This window comes from Delphinus delphis, chromosome 2, assembly GCF_949987515.2.
Source record: "Delphinus delphis chromosome 2, mDelDel1.2, whole genome shotgun sequence".
NCBI lineage: Eukaryota > Metazoa > Chordata > Mammalia > Artiodactyla > Delphinidae > Delphinus > Delphinus delphis.
In genome coordinates, this window is record NC_082684.1 from 48,042,231 (window position 1) to 48,053,248 (window position 11,018).

At 37.2% G+C, this 11,018-nt stretch overlaps 1 protein-coding gene across 1 annotated transcript in view; it reads left to right on the top strand.

Moving 5' to 3' along the window:
• The window catches only part of FERMT2 (FERM domain containing kindlin 2), a 71,546-nt gene extending 60,999 nt beyond the window's left edge, over positions 1-10,547 (top strand). Inside the window, exons 11-15 of the mRNA XM_060004551.1 lie at positions 4,008-4,114; positions 4,252-4,473; positions 7,692-7,816; positions 8,146-8,287; positions 9,262-10,547. Of these exons, the coding sequence (XP_059860534.1) occupies positions 4,008-4,114; positions 4,252-4,473; positions 7,692-7,816; positions 8,146-8,287; positions 9,262-9,435 (770 nt within the window). The 3' untranslated portion in view covers positions 9,436-10,547. The remainder of the gene's footprint in view (positions 1-4,007; positions 4,115-4,251; positions 4,474-7,691; positions 7,817-8,145; positions 8,288-9,261) is intronic.
• The last annotated feature ends 471 nt before the right edge of the window (positions 10,548-11,018 follow it).

The following is an 11,018-nucleotide window of genomic DNA, read 5'->3' on the forward strand; positions in this document are numbered from 1 at the left end:
ACAGGAGCAAGAACAGATTACAGTCGCATCCTTCAAGATGTTTTAGAGCATGTCAGGAGATAAACAGCTACAATTCGGGCAGTAAATAGTACTTTAAAAAGTAAGAGATTAGAGGAGCAAAGAGGTAAGGGTGCTGTACCAGTTAGTCTTCAGTGACATTGGAGAGAATTAGGAGAGACTTCATGGGGGAAATAATGTCACAGTTACGATCCAAAAGAGAAAATTGTGATCTGTGGAAGGAAGGAGGAGAGTTGGTAAAAGAGACTGGTGTGCAGATGCGGGGAGAGAAGCATCCGCTGTCACAGGGCGGGTTGTGCTTCCGGAATATGGAGTTTAAGCGGGGAGGATGAACCCTTCCTTATTAGCTGTCGAGTCCATTCCTGCTAACTATGAGAGGTAATAGCAGAAGAAATTGGCAGGAATTGGAGGATAAAATTGTTAAGTTTTTTAAACTGGCAGCAATGAAGTGACACTGAAAGATTATTATGAAAATGATGGGATCTATCATACTTATGTTGGCTACAGTGTAGAGGAGTAATTTTAGAGCAGTGATAGTGATCCAAATTACGTTTATCAATATGGGTGGAGAAAAGGGCGCAACTTCATCAGATTCTGAGGAAGTTCGATCAACAGACTGGGTGATTGACCTGGGAGAGGCTCGGGGAGGGACTTGATTCTGGCTTGTGTAGCTGGGTGGATAGGGTGGTATTGAGATTGAGAATATAGAAGAGATGAGTTTGGGGAGGAAGATGAGCTTAATTTAATTGGGTTATTTTAAATTTGAGGTGCCGGTGGGATATCTGTTTGGAGCACGGGCGAGATCCATGCTGCAGATAGCAATGTGGTAGCAGTTAGTATTAATGGTAGATGTAGCCATTGGAATAGTTGTCTACAATATGAAAAGGCTAAGAGCAGAACCTTGCAGGACACCCATGTTTAAGGGACAGGGCAGATTAGAGGAGGAGGAACTTGCAAGGGATATAAACCACAAAAAATAATATATAGGAAGACCATGGAAATGAGGCATGATGGAAGTTAAGGTAAAAGGTGTTTCGAAAAGGACAGTGTAGTGAATAGTGTCAGATGCTACAGAAAAGTAAGATTAAGCCTCCATAGGATTTAGCTACATGGAGGTGGTTAGTAACCTTGATTAAGAACAGATTCAGCAGATTTCAATGGGCTTTTAAGTATGGGAGCCAAAGTACAGTCATTGAGAGGTAAATAGGAAACAAAGATAGCTTTTGGATGAACCTTATCTGTGACAGAGAAGGAGGAAAGAGGGCAGTAATAGAAGAGAGAGGTATAAGGTAGAGGAGAGAGGCGTTTTATGGTTTAAGATGAGAGACTCAAGGAAGTTAAATGCTGATGGAAATGTCACAGTAGAAGGAAAGGAAGGGAGGTGGGAGGAGAAGATCTCTGTGATGGAGCAAGGCTCCTGACGGGTGGTAGAAAATTCAGCCCACTCGGATGTAAGAGCCTTGGGAGGAGAGACACCTCTTCCACTGTGTGGAAGCAAGGGCAGCCAGGTTTATCTGCTTTGGTGGCAGGAAGTTGGGGCACCTCACTTTTGATGGCTTTCGTCTTCTTGGGAAAGTAACATGTGAGGTTGTCCCCTGAGAGTGAGTGGCATAGGAGGCCTGAGAAGATGTGAAATAAACATTGTTGAGAATGTCTGCTAACACAGAAGGCTTGCCAGTGTCAAGGGGCAGGCTAAGGTTGGGAATTTACGAATTTCTGGTGAAACTGATCTGCTCAGTTTTGTGATTTTTTTTCTTCTCCCCCTTTTCCCTCATAGAGTGCTCAGCAGCCAGAGCAGAGGCAAGTAAGTGGTAGATGGCTGGGTTGAGCTAGGGTTAAGGGTTTGCTGAGTGTGTGTAATGGAAAGACAGTGAGTCTGGGGAGTTGGAGGTGACAGCTGGTGCAGCGGGGTCCAGGCTGGACTGCAGAGAAGGAAGAGGTGGAAACATGATGGGGAGAAAGTGATGGGGTCACAGGATTGGGTCTCTCAATGGAAGATTGTGATCAGAGTGGGCTGTTTGCATTTACTGCTTCAGAGAACTAGTAATTGGGTTACAGTGAGGTCCAGCATGTTACCGTGGAAGCAGGTAGCCTGTGCTTGGAGGAGGCATGGGGTGAATACTGTCTGAAATGTGGCTACTGAGTGCCTCTGTGCTTACACTAGTGCCTGAGTTACCACTCGCTTGGTCTCTCCTTTTTTAGTTTTTTTTGGCATTTTACTTTAAAAAGAGGTCTAATTATTATGGGCTTGCGTACTTTAAATCTACTTGCATGATTAATGAAATTTGTGGCAAAGATTGTGTATCTTCAGACATCTCTTTGTTTTAACTTTGCAGGTTAAACATATTGCCACACAACTTCCTAATTGTTTCTAATGACTGTATAGGAGTTAATGTGGTAGCTGTTTATGTGGAGTAAATATTCTAAAAAGAAAGCAAAGAGGGGAGAAGTCCATCAAATTAATGATTGAAGTTAATTCTGGAGAGGAGAGGATCTCTCCTTTATCTGACATGTTGTGTTTCTTTTATATGATACTTAAAACATTTATGTGATGGGGAAAAAAAATGACAATTTAAACATATGTTCTTTTTGTGTGATAGATACATAGAGGTTTATTATCTTGTTCCTTGTACTCTCTGTGCCGGGAGAAGTTGCTCCAGTACAAGGAGAAAGGCAACAGCAGGCCCTGCTAACAGTTTACATTCTTCCTCATAGAGCCTACTGGATGGTCTTAACACGTTTTGAGGGTGACATGACCTAAGTACTAACACTTGGAATACTCTTTAGGGAGCTTTGACATCTTCATTATCTTATTGATCCTACAGCATCCCTGTGAGGTCGAGTTTAAGGTCAGGATATTTGGCATAAATAAATTGGACATGATTATGAAGTGGTTGAGAAGCGTCTGGAACCCAAATCTGTCTGCTTGCAGAGCTCTTCTTCACTATATTATACTGGTTACTAATTTATGCTGACCATTGTCCCGTTATCTAACTGGGTATATACATTCAATAAATCTGTGTTCTCTTCTGTAAAGCCACCAGCTCATGGTTAACAGAGTTGATTACATGGATTTTTATAATCCATAAATGTATGTATTCCTGAAAACTTGCCAGTAGAGTGAAATTCTGCATGCCACTTATTTTCATACTGACTTCCCATGTATATAAGTTTATGTTACCTTCTATACCAGATGGACTTCTAATATATTGTGCTTACAGTTAATTTCTCATATGTACAAAGAAATGCTTAAGAAACTATTTTTGTTCAAATGATCACCCTCTGAATCGAACTACTTGTTAAGTATTCCAACACCCTGAAGTTTTGGAAGGAGGCCTGTGCCCAGGAGCATTCAGTTGAATCAGGAGATCCTGTGCCTCCCCTCCCCTGTGCCATTAAGCTTCTTGCTTCCACACAGGAATAGGAGAGGAGAGCAGTTGAGTTAGGGAGCAGTGGGGTCCTAAGGAGGCCCTTATGATAGGACTCTAGCTCAAACTGGGTAATCCACCCGAAACATGCCTTTTTTTAAAAGCATCATAAAAGTCATTTATTCTGACCCAAACACAATTAAGTTAGGATTTAATTATAGAAAGATATTTAAAAATCCCTGTACATTTAGAAACCTAGGGAAAAAATCCCAAATAACTTAAGATTCAAAGAACTGAATGATACTAAAACAATACATATAAAACTTGTGGGATGGAGTGCAAGTGTTTTTGGTAAAATATCCTTTTAATAGGACTCTTTGCTTCTCTTCTCAATCAAGGGCCACAAACTCTGTGCAGTTAAATCTCTTGTATATTATATAGATCTGATTCTTTGCTCCACCCCCGGACAAAATTACTGAGCATAAAGAATTTATTCCCTGATTTATAGATTCCACGACAGCAAATTCAACATGTTAAGATGGCATAAAATGAGGGCTACCTATATTGGCTTGGGATTTCTTAAGAGTAAATTTGATCATTTTAATAATTTTTTTACTACAGGGTGTGAAGTTACCCCAGATGTGAACATTTCAGGCCAAAAATTTAACATTAAACTCCTCATTCCAGTTGCAGAGGGCATGAATGAAATCTGGCTTCGTTGTGACAATGTAAGTTTTCTGATTAAAAGTAAAACTCAGTGTTCTTTGCTTCCTTACGTAGTGAGTTGACCATTCATTCTTATATTTTATACTCAAAGGACCCCATCATGGGATAGATTTCAAACCTCAGTATTTCTTTTCAACAGGAAAAACAGTATGCACACTGGATGGCAGCCTGCAGGTTGGCCTCCAAAGGCAAGACCATGGCGGACAGTTCCTATAACTTAGAAGTTCAAAATATTCTTTCCTTTCTGAAGATGCAGCATTTAAATCCAGATCCTCAGTTAATACCAGAGCAGATCACAACCGATATAAATCCTGAATGTTTGGTGTCCCCTCGCTATCTAAAAAAGTACAAGAACAAGCAGGTACTTGATTCATTTTACTTCATCTGCTATTTTCTGCTGATTTGTTTTATTAACTTTCTACATATACTTTAGCTTCCCCCTCTTAAACCCAACTTTTTCATTTTAATTGGTAGTCTTAATTTCGTATCAGGTGGTTAAAACATAAAATAAGAAATAAATAGCTTTCAGTCAGTTTAAATTGGTCGTTTAAGAAAAGCCTTATTATTTTAATATGAAAGATAATGAGGTGGAATATTGGGAGCATATTTATTCTAAACAGCCTGAGGAAATCACTCTGCTAACAGGATGTTCTTTCAGGAAATTGAATATGGTCTTACTGCATTGTGTTCCTTAATTCATGCAGCTTTATTCCTTATATAAAGTAAGTCTGATATAAAGCACAGCCAGCATTTCCCAACCAAATCTGTGATGACTCTTCTTGCTGTCAAAATTGACTTTTTCAGCTTTGGAAATAAACTTTACGAGGGTAGATAGAGTCCACGTTGAACATCGTCTTTTCTTAACATTAACAGGCAAAACCTAGGCAACATTTGCGTAATGTGACAAAGTTTGGTAAATTTTCATTGAAACTTACTGCTTTTGTTCCGTCTGTCTAGAATTCCTTTACTGGAAATCAATACCATAAGAGGATTGCTATTTAGGAAAAAGGTTCTTTGGTACAACGTAAAAGGTTCTTTGCCAGGGGAGTTTCACTTGGGATAGCCCCCAGTATTCTCTACACCCAGCATCATGCCATAAAAGGAAAAGGTTCCAGTTTAGGAGGGGAGTGAAGAAGAACTTTGAAATAAATACTTCATTTTTATCTAGTTTCATTTTTATTTTTGTTAAGGAGTAATTTTAAAACATTACTGGAAAGGCCCAGTGATGTATCCAGAACACTTACTAATTCTTAACTTTAAATACAGTCTTTATCATATGGATATGAAATCACTTAGCTAGAAATGTTCAGAAGTTTTAATCACCAAGTATTCATCTTTAAGTTGCAGAGGTTGTGTAAACTGCATGGAAATGGTCTGTCCCACGGTCATATGGAGTGGGAGTAGTGAGGAATGGAGGAAATGCAGCCCTGGGGAGCTTTGTGGAATGTAGATTGTAAGTTAAAAAGGGAAAGTGAATCGAGTTCTAATTTCATTTTTTATTCTTAGTTAATTCATTTAAAAATTATTTATAAAGAGACTTGTTTCTAAAAGTGGATTCATTTGCCTTCAAAGTCAATGAATAGTTTCAGATCTTTAGCAATCTCATTTCACTATCAGGTATTAGGAAAAAAAGATCTTAAAGTATAATTGTGAAGACTGCCAAATGTTGGTTTAGTTGTCAGACAGGTATTGTTTTCTCAGAAGCCTTTAAAATGATAGTTTTTGCTTTAAAAAGGTACTTTTCTGTTGGTGAGTTCTTGAATAGATGTCAGCTGAAAATTCTCTTGCGAACAGAGAATGTGTGACTGTCTTTAACTGGCAGGATGGCAGTATGTGTGTGGTCTGAGATTAAGGATCTTTCTAGCCCTGTCTTCCACATTGGCATCTTATCAAATGCACATTCTTTTTGAGTTCTCCTTGGAGGTTGAGTCATATTATTGCCCTGACACCTAGTAAGTGCTGAGTTTAGTTTAGTTGTGTCAGGTGTGTACTAGTCGTTGGACATATTGCTCAGTAATTGTTTGTTAAACTGTATGATCCAGTGGCACTCCGGGCTCAGGTAGGTCTAAGACGTGCAGGCCATGGGGTCATTCAGCCCTACCAGGGCATAAAGTCTTTGGGTCCATCAATATAGCCTTTGTTATAGTTAATCTACTTTAATTCCTAAAAACTATATATTAATTAAATTTGCTATGGATATTTTTTACATAGATGTCTCCCAAACTGGATTTTAACATTTTAAAGGAAAGAATTGTTCTACGTCTTATCCATGTTAATCCAAATTGAAATGGACCAATATGTTTATAGCCACCACTCCTACTGTAGTGTATGGCATATTTTTATTTTCCCTTCCAGGAAAAAGGATGCAAAAAACAGATGGTAATTGAGGGATTTGCTTTTCTTGTGTAAATAAGAAAACAGTATGGTCACTGCACTTATTTTATGCCTTCAACTTATTTCTGAAAAGCGGTGCATGGACATATTATCTGACTCAATATGAGACAACATTAAAGGCTTTTGAATATTAATTTTTATTTTGCTACTAAAATCATTAGCTTTTACCCTAACCAGTAAGAACTGGTACATGAAGGGGGAAAGGTTATTTGCTCTTAATTTTCTCCCTACAAATTTCTACCCTTAATTTTAGTAACACTTAACAATCTAAAATAATGGGAAGTGTTTCTCAGTATTCTAAATGGAAAGTAATCGCTGCTTTCTCATTTTCATTTTCATGCTTGCATTTACTTTGCTTGGTTTCCATCTAAAGTAATTTTTTGCATGGTTTTTGGCTGGAATTTTGGTTTGCAGGTTACCGCAACTTTTTCTTTGCTTCATTGCCATTTTTTCTGATTGCCTTTTTTTCTTTCTGCTTCCTTTTTCTTTTCCTCGCATTGCCATCTACAGCCAGGCTATATAAGAGATTTGGTAAGTTCTCCATATTTACAAAAAAAAGAAAGAAAGAAAAAGAAAAGAAATAACTAAAAATATTTAAAGCCCTAGCTACAATCTCCCCTCATGGATTAATTTCCTTCTACTCTTTGAGGGAATAGTCATCCCAAAGTGAGTATAATTTAAATTAAAAAATTAACCTTTCTAATGAGTCCTTTAGAAAAATTTTAAAGTTATTACAGTGATTTCAAGTACTTTAAAGCTGCTAAAAATATATATTATTCCTGCTAGAAACTTGTATGCCAGGTACTCATTCTGATCATATTATCTTGGTGCTGAATTTAAAACCCCTCATGTATATGAGGATTAGAAAATATAGTTTTATAATGCAGTATCATATGTATGTGTACTTGAATATGTCTCAAGAATGGCAGTTATGCAGTCCTAATAGTTCACTGTTTCTTGACATATGGAAACTAAAATTAAGAAAAAATATATATTGAGGTTTATTTTGGAAAGTCATTATTTTACTAAAATTCCCAAATGTAGCTTCAGATATTTTCTAATTCCAACTCTTGCAATACATAATTTTGGGTGGGGCACATAATTCAATGTTTTAATCTTTTTTGCCTTGATTCTACCATGAAAGAATAATATCTAATGGTAAAGATGATGTTTAATCATGTTTAGATAACAGCAAGAATCTTGGAGGCCCATCAGAATGTAGCTCAGATGAGTCTAATTGAAGCCAAGATGAGATTTATTCAAGCTTGGCAGTCATTACCAGAATTCGGCATCACACACTTTATTGCAAGGTCAGTGGTTCTACTAAGCACCTATGTGTAAACCATAATCTGTGCCTTTTTACTTAATCTACTTCATATAATTAGAAATTGAACATTTAAAGCTACCTCCTGAGACCCATTAACCTGTTACACAGTAAAATTTAAAGAATGTTGGAATGTATTTTCTATACTTATAATTGTTTCATCAAAAATTCAAAATGATTGCATTTCTGTTTTGTGCAAGAATAGCACTTTTTTTAGAATTAAAACACACGTGTCTTGAAGAAAAACAGACCAACATGTCCCCCTCCCACCCCCAACATGTTTTAAAACATTTATTTATGTTTTTAATGCTGTAGATTCCAAGGGGGCAAAAAAGAAGAACTTATTGGAATTGCATACAACAGACTGATTAGGATGGACGCCAGCACAGGAGATGCAATTAAAACCTGGCGTTTCAGCAACATGAAACAGTGGAATGTAAACTGGGAAATAAAAATGGTAAGCTGTAACTATGCTACTTGAATGCATATGTAGTCCGTCTGCTAAAAATGAATGAATTAAGAAGAAAAAGGCCGATAAATTCTATTCATTTCCTACTTAAACTTGCCTATTTCATAACTAGCCTAGATATTAAATTCTAAGAACATAATTATACGTTACACTATTGCCTCATCTTTAAGGTTATCTTTCTATAACGGATAAATAGGTAAATATTTCTCTTTAGATAAGTAGCAGCTACTCTTTATTGAATGCCTGTGCCAGGCATGATACTAGATGTTTTATATTTGTACCATATTCTAAACCTCACCTCAGCCCTGTAAGGTTGATGGATTATCCCCACTTGACAAATGAGGACGCTAGAATTTAGAGGACTGAGGGCCGTCACTGTCCATGACCACACACTTAGTAACAGAATCAGGATTCAAACTGGGATACTTAGGGCTCTAAAGCCTGGCACATCATGCTGCCCCTAGCCTTGGAGTACATGATTATCATTTAAAATAAACAGGATGTTTTTACTAGTAAGTCATCTGTTTTAGGGTCGCTGGGTTTGTTGTATCGATTTCAGTTACTTCATAGAACCTTGTATTTCTGAAATATTCAAACATGAAACCTAAAGGTTAAATATCTAAAGCAGATATTAAACACAGGAAGTAGGTTTTCTCCCAGGACTTCAAGAGAGACATTCTCATTAATTGAATCACCAGAGACCATTTGGGAACCTAATGACCTAAGCCCCCTTGCATTCAGTCTTCCTTTTCAGAACAAGAAAACTAAAAAGGAGGAGGGGAGAGGCTAGTAAACTTTAGTTATGCTTTTGGACTTAAAGGCATTATTAGTTTAGGATTAAAAAAATATTTGAGGACCAGCAAGTATTTTGTGATAAGGACAGACCTTAAGCGCAGTAGCTTCACTTGGACCCAACCATCTGGAGTTTTGCAGGGACTGATCGTTCTCTGTCTTTGTTCTAGGTCACTGTAGAGTTTGCAGATGAAGTACGATTGTCCTTCATTTGTACTGAAGTAGATTGCAAAGTGGTTCATGAATTCATTGGTGGCTACATATTTCTCTCAACACGTGCAAAAGACCAAAATGAGAGTTTAGATGAAGAGATGTTCTACAAACTTACCAGTGGTTGGGTGTGAACAGAAACGCTGTGTAATGAAGCTCCATGGCCATAACAGTTATTTAAGTTTAAAAGCTGTTTGTTATATGCTGCTTAATAAAGTAAGCTTGAAATTTATTATTTTATCATGAAAACATCTTTGCCTTACCAGACCAGTTAATCTGTGCACTAACAAGCACGACTATTAATCGCTGTCATGATACAATGTATGGACTTGAATATGGCACACGTTCCTTAGGGCCATGAATTGACAACAAGTAGTGGGCAAGTCAGAAACAAAACATCACTGATTCAAGCTAGCCAAACTGTATGTAAGAAACTCAAGCCATCTACTTTAAAGCTATCCAGGGCTTAAACTATATGAAGTCTATTTATCATGTTTAATGCATGTGTTTTAATGTATGTTTAATTTGACCTCGTATTTTTCAAACAGCCTATACTTCTGGTCGCCATTTGTCGTCTGTCTGCTCCCAACCCCCCCCCCCAAATAAATCAGGCCTGCAGAAGGTGCCTGATATTTAATACTGTCGTTGTTTGATCTTGAAGGAAATAGCTGTTAGTCGTCATGCCTGGTTTGTTTTTGTCCTTGAATAAGCATGTATGTATATTGTCTTGTGTTTTTATTTTTACACCATATTGTATTACAACACTTTTAGTATTCACCAGCATATTCACTGTCTGCCTAAAATATGCAACCTTTGCATTACAATATGAAGTAAAGGTCTATGAAGTATGCATTTTGTGTAACTAATGTACAAACACAAATTTTATAAGATTGTACAGTTTTTTAAAAAACTACTCACAACTAGCAAATGGCTTGGATGTTGCATCTTTGCAATTAATTAAATGCTCTTTAAAATATAATTAATGTGCAGTTTTAATATCTGCTAAATTAAGGATGACTTCATTATAGTCATGATTTGCCACAGTGTCCTTAACTCGAATGCCTGGACTGGCTGTGTTCTAGTCTGTTGCGCTGTTACAATCCGCATTGGTGCTAGTCAGAAAATTCCTAGCTCACGTAGCCCAAAAGGGTGCCAGGGAGGGGGTAGATTACCAGTATTGTTCAATAATCCATGGTTTAAAGACTGTATAAATGCATTTTATTTTAAATAAAAGCAAAATCTTTTATTTAATGTTTCTTTTGTACTTCTTGTTTTTACTGTTTACATGGCATTAACTTTGTAGAAGTGATCTTTTGCCTTTTGGAAGTGCTCTACCTGCATCTTGTGAGAACAGCTTGCTTAGTATTCTGTAGTGTCACCAGACAGACATACTTAATCTCTAAGATGGAGTCTTCCACTTAAATAGAAACCCCTCATTTTTCCTACTACTTAGGAATGAACTATAAAATATTTATATGTTAGACATGTAGCTATAAACAGAAATATGACAGATGAACTGCACTGTTGACTTGGGCAGAACTGGTTTTAAACAACAAAATGACTCAGTTTCAAAAACTACAATTTTTATGAATTTACTCCGTATTGTTACTGCTATCGCATCATCATTCAGACTCAGAACTTCAGTTCTGGACTTTTCTCCTTTACCCCGTGCAGTTAATCAGGCCAAGCCCTGTTGATATTTCCCTCATGCGGCCCA